Source organism: Macrobrachium rosenbergii, chromosome 57, assembly GCF_040412425.1.
Source record: "Macrobrachium rosenbergii isolate ZJJX-2024 chromosome 57, ASM4041242v1, whole genome shotgun sequence".
In the NCBI taxonomy this organism is placed as follows: Eukaryota; Metazoa; Arthropoda; class Malacostraca; order Decapoda; family Palaemonidae; genus Macrobrachium; species Macrobrachium rosenbergii.
Genome location: NC_089797.1, coordinates 350,001 through 363,133, shown reverse-complemented (window position 1 = coordinate 363,133; position 13,133 = coordinate 350,001). Strand labels below are relative to the sequence as shown.

The 13,133-nt window shown below is 37.8% G+C and overlaps 1 protein-coding gene across 1 annotated transcript in view; it reads right to left on the bottom strand.

Annotated features, from left to right (window-relative positions):
- Window positions 1-609: 609 nt before the first annotated feature.
- Window positions 610-13,133, bottom strand: part of LOC136837097 (proteoglycan 4-like) — a 26,906-nt gene continuing 14,382 nt past the window's right edge. Inside the window, exons 2-3 of the mRNA XM_067101706.1 lie at window positions 3,926-4,123; window positions 610-3,423 (exon numbers count right to left, since the gene is read on the bottom strand). Coding sequence (XP_066957807.1) covers window positions 1,087-3,423; window positions 3,926-4,123 — 2,535 coding nt within the window. The 3' untranslated portion in view covers window positions 610-1,086. The remainder of the gene's footprint in view (window positions 3,424-3,925; window positions 4,124-13,133) is intronic.

Genomic DNA, 13,133 nt, shown 5'->3' with positions numbered 1-13,133 from the left:
CGAATTTGCCTCTGGAGTGTTTTGAGAATATGCAACACAAATGGGTCAGTGTTGCTCTTTCCAGGTTTTGTCAGAAATTTGATTCTTATTCTTTCTAAAGTCGACAGAGTAAATCCTGTCTGACAGTGTTTCATGTGCCCTAGTTCAGCCTGGAATTACTCTCACCCTAATCTAATATCTACCTACCTTGAATTATTGTGAACTACCTACTTTTTAGTCAACAGACACACTCTCTTGAGGTGCAGTACTAATAACGGCAGGTTTGAGCTTTTAGTCGAGAGATGAATAAGTCCTGCTTATATTCTTGACTGAACCACAAAGTATTATCCTTTGCAATAAAACCTCTTTACTCTGTAATGGTATTATGTAGATTTAGTTAATGATCAGCCATATTGTTCAGCAGTCTTAAGAAATTAACAGAGAGTTAGGACTTTAAAAATGGAATGGCACATTGACTAGTATTCTGTTCCTCAAAGTTTGTCCTCTCTCTCTCTCTCTCTCTCTCTCTCTCTCTCTCTCTCTCTCTCTCTCTCTCTCTCTCTCTCTCTCTTCCAGCTTGTACACAGAAAATGCTTCTTGACTTATGAAGGGGAAATAAAATACAATTCCTTAAACATATAACAAAAAATTTATTTGTAAAGTTTCTTACATATGTTCGTGAAATAAACAAAAACAAGAAAAGGCGTTTCGTCGTATCCTCATTGAGGTGAAACCGTTATTACTAGTCTTTCACAAACGAAGGAAGAATACTGCAATTGTGTTGTGGTTCGTGGCAGGACTTGGGGGTGATATGTTTACATCTCTGCAGTGAATTACTGCCATTACATAAATGCAAATGCAATATTAATCATGAACGCCCTAGTCGAAGCTCTCATAGCTTGTATATATATATATATATTTCAGGTTTTTATATAAAAAAGGAGGTGCTATTTACAATAAACTGATATCCAAGCAACGAAAGAGAATATTCTCTCTCACTGGTAGACACTTGGATGCTGATCTATCAGTCACTCTCAGACTTGAATAAAGCGACAGGGATATGCCACTAGTTGAGCATATCTTCTGACTGATTACAATGACCATGTCTTAATTGTCTGAGCCTGTTAAAGCTAATCGGTCTCGGGCGGTCAGGCGTCCCCTTGATCTTGTGGCTGTTTGTCCAGATGCCGGACTTGTTCTCTGTCTTGCAGCTGCTTGTGCAGCCGTTCTCGGCCTTGTTGATTCCTGTGGCTCGGAAGGCTGTCTTGTAAATGGCTGGGGTTCTTGGCTTTGTACTGGTTCTCTTATCTGAGGCTGTGAGGTTACTCTAGGCAATTCTGGCACAGCAAGTGCTTCTGCTGGACTGGACTGAGAACCGGGTCGAGTTGAAGGAACTAACTTAGGACTTTGTCCCAGAGCAGAGAGCTGGTCTGCCATTTTCTCAGTATCAGTTTCATCGTTGACTTGTTTGCTCACTTCAGGCTGAACAACATTTTGGTCTCCTGTTGGCAGATAAGTTGGAGCTTGGGTCTCCTCGGGTACTGGCAAATTTTCCTGCTCATTTATGAAGTTTTCTTCTGGCAGTACTGGGGCTCCTGCAGGTACAATATTTTCAGTGTCTCTCACGTTCTCGAGCAGAGTGGCGACGTCTTCTTGCATTACCTTCTCCATTTCTTTATCAGCCTCCATGATTTTTTCATCATTCAGGAACTGGGCATCACTTGTTTCAGCAACTTCCTCGAATACTTCTTCATTTTTGACAGCTGTTGATGATGGGAGCTTAGATGGTTCATGCACCAGTACATCTGGCTGCTGTGTGTCTTGAGAAGGTGCAATTTCAACTGGATCGTTTACCACCGGCCTCGACTGGGGCCTCGTTCTTCCTCTCCCTGATGATGCTCTTTCCCTAGATGCTGCTTGTGTGCTTTGTGTGTTATCAACAGAGTTCTCCTGTGTAAATCGAGTTCTCCCTCTTGTACTTCCCTGGCTTTCTTGAGTATTTGTATTTGTTCTTCTCTGAGCATTAGACGTGTTTCGAGTTCTGCCACGAGTTGCTTGAGATCGTGTTGTTGGTGGGGCAAGTGTTGTGTCTGCAGTAATTTGCTGAGGTTCTTCGGGTTCAATTACTGTCACTGGCTGTTCCTGATTCTTGGGTTGTGGGGTTTTGTTATTTTCCCTCGGTCTTATTAGTTTAATTTTACGGATAGGGGACCCATTTCCAATGAACTTTGGCCCTGCAGGTTTTGCAAGTGATTCAGGAGGCCCATCAGGTTTTAAGAAAGAGGGTGGTGCTTCTTTCACAGTTTGTTGACTAAGGACAGAATCTGAAACTACCTGATCTAGATCTTCATCTGCTGGGGGAAGTGCATCACTGCCCTCAGGTTCTTGTTTGCCGGCCTGGAAGGGCTTAATTTTAGGTCTAAGTAGTTTTGGTCCCCTAGAATTCTCTGCTTCAGTGGCTGTGGCTTGCTCTGGTTCTTCGGTTATTTCTGGGGTAGGCCTAGAATTTTCTCTGTTTACACCAGAACGAATCAGAGGTCCTGATCTAATGAACTTGTTGGTTCTTGCTTCCTCTTTTGGCTGGGACTGATTTGGCTCCTCTTCTGTGGGAGATTGACCAGAGGGGTTTGATGGGGTCAATTTTCTTTGCTGTAAGGATCGGTTCAGAAATGACGGTCTATTTGGTTGTGCCTGTTCCTGCTCTGTTTCTTGTTCAGTGACCTCAGGAATTTCAGGTTCTGGTCTACTGAGTGGCCTTGGGTTTGTAGGACGGAAAGAAGACCCTGGTCTTGGTCTTTCCAGGGCCTTAGGCGTATTAGCATTTGGTCTTGCCTCCACCGTCTCTTGGGCATCAGGTGCCTGGTTATCTTGACCCTCTGAAGCAGGAGTTAGGCCCACTGGTCTAGAAAATTTAAGGAGTTTTGAAGGACGATTAGGAGTCTGTGGTCTGTTGAAAGCGTTAGATTCTTCTTCTTCCTTCTGAGAATTAGTATCCTGCGCATCAAATCGATGTCCCAAGTTATCGCCATCTGCGTCCCTGCTATTCAAGACTTCCTCCTCGGGATTCTCTGACCTAGGTGTATCCCTGAATGAACTTGATGGCTTTCTAGGGGGTTTTGGACGACTGATAGGAGAAGTAGGTCGTCTGTTGTCGTTGCTAGGTTGTGGTTTACTGAAAGTCGTGGGCGCTTGGGCTGTGGCTGCCGCCTGAGAGGCCTGTGGAACACCAGAAGAAGTCTGTCTGTTTCTGCCCGGCCCTCCTGGAAGGGTGCTGAAACGATGGGTGATTGGGAAACTCTGTGGCTGTTGGGGTCCTTGGCTCCTGATTGAGGAAATTCGAGGGGTTTCCCTGAAGCAGCAGAGATTGTACAATGCGCAGCAGAGGCCTGGGCGCTCTTCAACTGCGCTCACATCCCCTGAGTTGACGCGGGGAAGGCAGTCATGCTGTAAACAAAAAAAAAGGACAGTTATTCATGTTATTATACTTTTTGGTTCCTCGCCCTATTGCTTACTCTTTGTATATCTATTGATTCAGTATTAGTTTGTCTTTAATATAAATAAAAAAAATTGTAATGCTTAAGGAATCTATCACGTTTAGACTTCAGAGCAAATCAAATAATAATAATAATAATAATAATAATAATAATAATAATAATAATAATAATAATAATAATATAATAATAACAGATGGGACCTTTTCACGTGTAGAATCTCCCTCAAAAACACCTTTTAAATTATTAGCCAAAAGAAATGATTAAGGAATCTATGACGTCCAGACCTCCATAGCAAAATAAATAAATAAATGAGTATACAAATCAATAAACAGATGAGAAAATAAATGAATAAACAGATAAATAAACTAACAAATGGATAAGCAAATAAATTCATAGATAAATAAAGTAAGAAAGAAATCAGCTGATCGATAAATAAACTCGCTGTGACTTACAATGCAAGAATCGGCGAATTCCTCACAGCAGGTGTGGTGTGTCTCACAGCAATAAGGCCACAGATCCTGAGGGACGGTGGAGCAGGTACTCTGACACACGCCCAAATCCAGGTCCGCAGAGACGCCTGGCGCCACGCCCACCAGCCCCACGAGGAGGAGCACCGCCCATGTCGCCCAAGTCGGGGTCGTCCTTTCCTTCTGGAATGGGTTGAAAGTTTTAGATGGTTTGGGAGAGACTTTTCTCTTTTCTAAGTCTAAAAAAGGGAAAATACCTATCCTCGTGGCGTGGGAAAGACTTTTTTCCTAAGTTTAAAAAAGGAAATAAGGGAAAATACCTATCCTCATGGTTGTAAGAAAGACTTTTTTCCTAAGTTTAAAAAAGGAAATAAGGGAAAATACCTATCCTCATGGTGTGGGGAAGACTTCTTTCCTAAGTTTGAAAGAAGGAAAAAAGGGAAAATACCTATCCTCATGATTGTAGGAAAGACTTTTTCCTAAGACTAACAAAGGAAAAAAGGGAAAATACCTATCCTCATAATGTAGGAAAGACTTTTTTCCTAAGTCCAAAATAAGGAAAAAGGGAAAATACCTATCCTCATGGGTGTGGGAAAGACTTTTTTCCTAAGTCCAAAATAAGGAAAAAGGGAAAATACCTATCCTCATGGGTGTGGGGAAGACTTTTTTCCTAAGTTTAAAAGAAGGAAAAAAAAGGAAAATACCTATACTCATGGTGTGGGAAAGACTTTTTTCCTAAGCCTAAAAAGAAAAGAAAAACAAGGCCAAATAAACATGCCATTTTACCACAAGGCCTTCTACAGATGCTTGTCTTTGTATAAGAAAGGTTTTGTTTGTTTGCTTAAGAAAATTTTTCTCAAGGTTTAAAAGAAAGAAAAGAGAGAGAAAACCTGTTCCACTACAAGGTCTCGTACAGGTACTTTGCTTCAGATCTTAAAAACTACTGAGGAGGTTAGAGAGCTGCAGATTGGTATGTTGATCATCCACCCTCCAATCATCAAACATACCAAACTGAAGCCCTCTAGCCTCAGTATTTTTGTTTCATTTAAGGTTAAAGTTAGCCATAATCGTGCTTTTGGCAACGATAGTAGGCAGAGGTTAAAGTTTCATGGGCCGCGGCTCGTACAGCATTATGCCGAGACCGCCGAAAGATAGATCTATTTTGCTAACTATGAAAAAGGATCTGTGAATACTATTAATACTAATATTAATAATTTTGTTATCTATATTGACATAAAGATAAGGAGATGATAGCCATGATAGTTTCATTATCGTTGCTATGAAGAAGTGTTAGTAGCAGTAATAGTAGCAAATACCAGTAGTAGTAGTAATGAGGAGACAGCCATTATATTTTCCATTCAATTCCATCCCATTACACTCCATTTTCCATTCAATTCTCCACATATTTTGCCTCTATCACTCTGTCATGACTTTTACACACCATCCAGATATATATTTAAACCACAATAATATTCTAGGACCTCCCTTTTTGGGGGGAAGAAAGTTGTCCACGTGAAATATTGCATTAACTGACCTCCTCCTGAAACCAAGGGAGTTTTTCTCATTGGAAAATAGTACAGTACCAGGGGTTAATACTTTAATACTTTTATTTTCCTGGGCTACACCCAATCTGTGACGTTGCAGTGACACGCAGTGACGTCACTTTTTGATGGTGTAATTGCTGTTCGTCTAACTGTGTTAAAAATTTTGACTAGAGTTAAGTATATTCTTTATATTATGATGGGTTATTATGGTTACGTAAGTTTAATTAATCTTTTTTTATGACTAATTTTCCGGGAGGATAAAATGTCAGAGGAATGCTTAGTTGCATTGTTTTCGTTATTACATTTTGTTCTCCTATTTTTGCAGCCATTTTATTTTATTTGATTTTCATCTTTTAAACGTTTTTTAGGCCTCTTTGATTTCAGACGAATACTTAATTGCATTATCTTGATTGTACCTTTTGTTCTCTTATTTTTGCGACCATTGCTTTTGTTTGTATCATTTAAAACATTCTCTTAACCCTTTTTTTTTATTTCTTACAACCATTTCTTTCATTTCCATCATTTCAGCATTTTCTTAACCCTCTTACTCTGGATTTCTTACTTATTTCCTATAACACTGAGAATGCAATCACCGTCTTTACTACGCAGGTAAAATATTTTATACACGACCTCTCGATTCTTTTCTAATTAACAGGTAAAAGTTTATGAAAGACTCAGGAGTTCTTTAACACTTGCTTAATCATGCACTGAATGAGGTCACTGAATATCAAGAGCTCGGTCACTGCTGGGCTATGACAGCACTGATAAGACAATGATTCTCTGCATCATTGCATAAAATGGCGATGTTGGTGATGAAAGTGAAATGAATTATTATTATTATTATTATTATTATTATTATTATTATTATTATTATTATTATTATTATTATTATTATTATTATTATTATTATTCAGGAGATGAAACGTATTCATATGGAACAAGCCCACCACAGGGGCCACTGACTTGAAATTCAAGCTGTCAAAGAGTATTATGGCATTCATTAGAAAGAAGTAACGGGTGATTGCAGTTACAATGTAAAATTGCCAGTTGATAATGAAAGGTACAACGTATTGATAAGGAAAGGTGTAATATAAGATTTGCAATAGTAATGATAATGACAATTACAGGAAAAAAAAATCAAGAAATCCTATAACAGAAAGGTATAGGATATTCATGAAACACATGTCTTGCCTACAGTGTGACAAATTGACAAATGTTTTAATCTGAATCTTATTTTATCGTTAATTATTCCTTTACTTTTCTCAAGGGACGGCTCAGATTGTGCCAGTTAGCTTGAAAAATATTTTATTTAATCTTATCTCCTTAAAAGAGCACTGAACAGAACGTGTAATAAAAAAACGCAAAACTTTTCCAGAAAATTGCTGGTCAAGGATACCCTGTGAGAGATTGGTCTGTTCAGGGAATTACTTCTTCTCTCTTTTTTTTCATCTGTAGACTTGGGCTTCTACCCATTTTTTTTGTCTGGTTTCTTTGACCTACAATGGGCCTAACCTTCTATTTTTTCTTGCAATGTCTAGGCCCCATTCTACAAATTCTTCAGACCTTTCTACGTTTTTTTATGACAAAAGTATGCTATGAATTTATATAGTCAGCAGTAATTGAGATGACATCATAACATATAACTTTATCATTCATCACTGTAAGCAAACATATTTATTTATACAATAATTCCCCATAAGGCCCTGTTTTAATGTTAATTTTCTCTCCAAATAGATAAAAATCATATTGGCATTTTTACACTATCTTCCTCATCACCTCTTGCAGGAGACTTCGATATTATTTTGATAAAATTAAAGTCATATTGATTTAAAACCCGTTGAAACTTTTCGAATATATCTTTTAAATGGCATGGCAGCTAATCCTACTCTTGTTAGTTGACAAAGAACTGTGAATTTCCTTTGGAATTCGTCGTGCTTTGAAGTAAATTCGTCTAGGGTATTCTACAATTCAAAGATGCTTTGTAACGAGATCACCTGGTGAATTCATCGTTTGCCTGCGCTTCCAAGCATGAAACAGGAAACACGAACTCATCTGAAGCAATAATTGCAGTATCAGTCACGAAGCAAAAGCACAAAATCACAGTACGAGGAGCTAACAGACAAAACGAGGACCAACTGGGGCTCCGGGGCAACACACAGGAAGTCGAGAATAATGCTCGGTTACGAAGCTGGCAGGAGAGCCGTTACAAAAGCCACGGAATCCTTGCTCCCGGGAGGGAAACTTCTGAGAGAGAGAGAGAGAGAGAGAGAGAGAGAGAGAGAGAGAGAGAGAGAGAGAGAGACTTGTACGAGCCAAGGGCAACAGGAATGAAAATGGCACATCTCAAGGGCAACTTTTCTCTCAGGGATCCTGACGGAGCCGCCAGTGGCCTCCTGATTCACCTGAAAGGATCTTGGTCCCTACTACCCTTCCCCCGCCCCAGCTCCCTCTTCCCCAGCACCTAGTCTTTAGGGCACTGGAGTGAAGCGGTCAATGGCACATGCCCAAAAGGTGAGGAGAAAGTGACTGATACGTTGAAAAGAAATAAAAAAAGATAGGAAGTTGTCTGAAGGTACCACTGTACATGGAAGGGGCACGTAAGATTCTGGAAGCGGAATGATATTGACAAGGAATTCTTTGAGCTCGACGCAAGAAGAAGAAGGAGATCAACTTAAATTCGACCAATAACGGAAAGAAAGCAAGAGAATAAGTTACCCGGAACATACGGGAGTTCGTACACCAGTAACGAACAAGAGAGCGAAGAAAAACGTGAACAAAAAATTGGTGAACTTGAAAAGCGAACTCGAAAGTGCCAGTGGGGCGTCAAGACGAGTAACTTAAATAAAAAAAATTAAAAACTGACCAGTCTAGATGTCTAGATCTGACCACAGTGTGATTAACCTCATCAGAGGAAGGACCTTCAAGGAAAAAAAAGAAAAGAAAAACTGACTTTGTAGGTCTAGATGTCTAGATCTGAGCCAAGTGTGATTAACCTCATCAAAGGAAGGACCTTCAGTACGAATTTTATTTATTTTTTCTTTTTTTTTTATTTCAGTTTTTTTTTTTAAGTTCGTTTAACCTATAACGTTTCCTTTCCAGCCAACGAGGTTTAAGTTGACCTGTATCTCTGGAAATGACTTTGTCTCCAAATTTCTCTCTGTGAACTTGTTCCTGAGAATTGGTCGACATTGCTAAAATGAAACTTTAAAGTTTGTCATATCCGATTTTCTTTTCAAATTGCATAATTTTAAGTTTGGGAAGTCATAAGAGGAAATGAATATGACTTTGTAGGTTTTATTTGGCACACACATACACACACACACACACACACACACACACATACATATATATATATATATATATATATATATATATATATATATATATATATATATATATATATATATATATATATATATATATATATATATATATATATATATATATATGTATATGTATATTTATATGACATAAAATTCTAAAAAACAAATGCACTTTGGCGTCATGAACACAGACATAGTAAGTAATATATACACACTTACACACACATATACACATACACACACATACACATATACACACAGAGACACGCACATACACACACACATCATAATTATCATATTACTTAGGTATTATATCTGTGTTTGTTATGTCACAAAAGTGTAAAAGTTTCTGTAAACTTTTATGTTCTTTTCAGGGTCTCAGCACGAGAGAGAGAGAGAGAGAGAGAGAGAGAGAGAGAGAGAGAGAGAGAGAGAGAGAGAGCACCAGGCAGCCTCAAACGAAAGTGAGCACTCAGCTTAAAACTCGGTTACCGATAATGTCGAAATGAGTCCTGACGTTGGGTCATTCTGTTGTGTGGTAATATCTATTTTTTTTTTCTTTCGTTCTTACAAACGTTCTGGTTTGTCGTAATTGTCACTGAGGGACGCTTTGAATTCCAACGGCCTTGGGCCATTCTGTAGCGTTCTAATACCTCTTTTATTTTCTGGCGTTCCCGCAGAGGTTTGTTATGACACTTATGGTGAAGTAAATCTTCTGCCGGTTTGAATGTAATGTTCCTAATGTTTTTAAAGTTTTGGAAATGGGAAAAATAGATTAAAGCTCCGAACTGCAATGTTGCGGTCGAGGTCCAACCTGTTGGGTTCCCGTAGGACATTTGATTATGTAATAATAATAATAATAATAATAATAATAATAATAATAATAATAATAATAATAATAATAATAATAATAGTGAAGAAATCCACAGTAGTGTAGATGTAAATATATATTTTAGAAATATATTTTTCTAAAATATACATATTTACATCTATACCACTGCTGATTTCTTCATTTTAGTGATTCATGCAACTCGTATTATGAGGTTTTTATGAATAATAAAAATCATCATCATCATCATTATTATTAATTTAAGCTTCCAAATGATGTCACAATGTTCACGAAAAAGAATTAACAGAAGGTAACGGGAAGATGCATTTTCGCCATTCACAAATTTAGTATCACTATGACGAATTCATCTATTCACGATGAACTACTAAAGATTTCGTGACCTTTCATATTTCATCATTATCAAGTTATACATGTCCATTCTCCCTTTCCGTGTCGGCGCGTAGATATTACGTAATAGTGGAATACCCGTTTCGCATATTACGGTCAGGTCAGTACAGCTGATAGGAAATTCTTGTATGTGATTGCTGAAGGCAGTAAGGTTATTCTGTCTCCTGTTTGTAAAGTCAAGTATCCAAGCATCAGAAGCATTATTATTATTATTATTATTATTATTATTATTATTATTATTATTATTATTATTATTATTATTATTATTCAGAAGATGAACCCTATTCATACGGAACAAGCCAACCACATGGGATCTGAAAGCACAGCTGAAGACTCGTGAAAGGTGAAAATGGTTCCATTGTTCCTCTGTTTGTCAAAAGTCTTTGTACATTTCCCCGAAATTCTTTGTCACTGAATTTCAGGGAAGTATACAAAGGATTTTGATGAACAGGGGAACAAAGGAACAATTTTTGCCGTTGAAGAGTCTCCGTTATTTTTGAGGAAGTGTTCAGCTTTGCTTTCAGATTTCCAAATTATACTTTGCAATGAGTGTGTTTCATATACCATGTATAATTCCCAATTCTTATAACCATCTATATTATCCATTACCCATTTCTCTCAAAACAAATTTTTATCTATTTTTTAATTGTTTAATTTATTTTTTCTTTTTTTTATAAGTGGGATCTCTTCTTTATGTATTTCCCGTTACTTCCTCTTACTTCTTCCTAATGAACACTTTAATATTCTTTGGAAGCTTGAATTTCAAGTCAATGGCCCCTGCAAGCTTGTTCCATAGGAGTGGCTTTCATCTTCTGAATAATAATAATAATAACAATAATAATAATATGTTGGCTTAGTCTTTCAGTCAATGTCTGCCCCGTTTTCAATCAGCCCTACTTTCTCCAGCCTTAAAAAAGTCCTCCCCAAATTTACAATTACTTTTTCTCTGGATATTTACATTATTCACAAACTCACTACCTTCCCATAACAGCACTCAGTACCCGCGCACTTTCACGACGCAAGTTTCCCAAGATCCTCTCTTAGCATTCCCGCACGATCTCGAGAGATTCATGATCCTTCATAGCCCTGCTATGTGTTTTCTGAGTTCCTGTAGCCGCAATCCAGCTCCTGTAATCGTTAAGGTGAAATGCCACGTTCCGTTCCATCCCCTTCTCACGTAACTACCGCTCTTGTCAAGTGGCTTGAAAATCAAACAAGATCGAAAGTTATTCTTTCGAATCCCTTCCTGCTGGTTCGATCGCAGTCATGGTTTCCTCGACCTTGCCATATTCTTCTTCTTCTTCTTCTTCTTCAAATATTGGTAATTTCAGCGGAGGTTCGTGTCGGCACTCAACGCCGAAGGCTATCCACGTCAGTTTGCGTTTGTAATTGCTTTTAACTGAGAGCTATCACTTGGAAATCTACTTCAGGCTTATTTAGGATATCAGATTCGAACGTCGTCATCATATAAGTTCTCATTTGACTCTGTGACATATCTGTTATTTGATTTTGCTTGGCTTCAGTGACTTAATAAATGCGCTTGTAATTTTCTGACATCTCCGCTGTTAAGAATTACACTTTCCTTACTTCTTTTATTTCAGAATCTGTCATTCATTCGTTAATGAATCAGCGGAGAAAAATGTTTTGTAATTACTCCTCACATATTCAGATATTTTATTTTATAATTATTGAAAATTTGAAGAAAATTCAGCTAGGCAGAGCGAGGTCCAAATAACTTCATTCATTTCGATTTTCCTTTTTGAAATGATTTTTGTACTGGAATATCCAAGTTCTTTTATAGCTCTGAGAGAAAAGTATTTACATTTATGCAGTTTAGGATACGTAAAATTTCTCTTTTTAATATAATTAGGAGAAACAACATTAACAGAAAATCTATACGGGTCCACAGCTTCAGTACAGAACTCTCTTCCCAGTCTGTACAAATTTTACATTCCTGAGATCTATTTCTTGATTCAGCGAATTTCTGCTCTATTATCCAGAGATAAATCCCAGACATTTTTTTTATTAACATTTTCTTGACATTTATACATAATTTCATTTGTAAAGATATTAGTTTCACCTCTGTTTCTTTCGCGCCGCCCAGAAAACTGAACAAATAGATGTTGATTCATTTCAAACACCATTCCGCCACCGAGAGAGTTCAGCTGAAACTAAAATACACACAAAACCGAACCTGGACGACTTTTAAAACTGGTTTTTAAACGACTTAAAATACATAAACATTAAAGATAAGAGCAAGACGAATGTGAAGGTCAGAGGAGAAAGAGTATTCTGAAAAGGCGACCGGCACAGAGAGGCAATTGTTGAATGTCATGAGCACACAGGCCTCAGTGACACACTGGTTTCATTGTACAGTGGCAGTGATCCAGAGAGAGAGAGAGAGAGAGAGAGAGAGAGAGAGAGAGAGAGAGAGAGAGAGAGAGACTGAAGAATCATAACATATATACATTTCTCAAAACTGTTCTCGTAAGCAACTAATTGTAAATTTTGTATATCATTTCTCTAAAGAGTTCTCAGAAGAGAAAGAATCATAACATTTCTCTAAACTTTTCTCGTAAACAACTTCATTATAAACTGTATATCAGAGAGAGAGAGAGAGAGAGAGAGAGAGAGAGAGAGAGAGAGAGAGAGAGAAAGAGAGAGAGAGATTGAAGAATCATAACATGTATACATTTCTCTAAATTGTTCTCGTAAGCAACTTCATTGTAAATTTTGTATATCAAAGAGAGAGAGAGAGAGAGAGAGAGAGAGAGAGAGAGAGAGAGAGAGAGAGAGAGAGAGAGAGAGAGAGAGAGAGAGAGAGAGAGAGAGAGAGAGAGACTGAAGAATCATAACATGTATACATTTCTCTAAACTTTTCTCGTAAACAACTTCATTATAAACTGTATATCAGAGAGAGAGAGAGAGAGAGAGAGAGAGAGAGAGAGAGAGAGAGAGAGAGAGAGAGAGAGAGAAGAGGTAGTATTTCATTCATATATCACTCTAAACTTAATCAGCCTCACTGTCAATCGTATAGCCGAGAGAGAGAGAAAGAGGATGAAACTGAGGAATTATTGCATTCGTATATC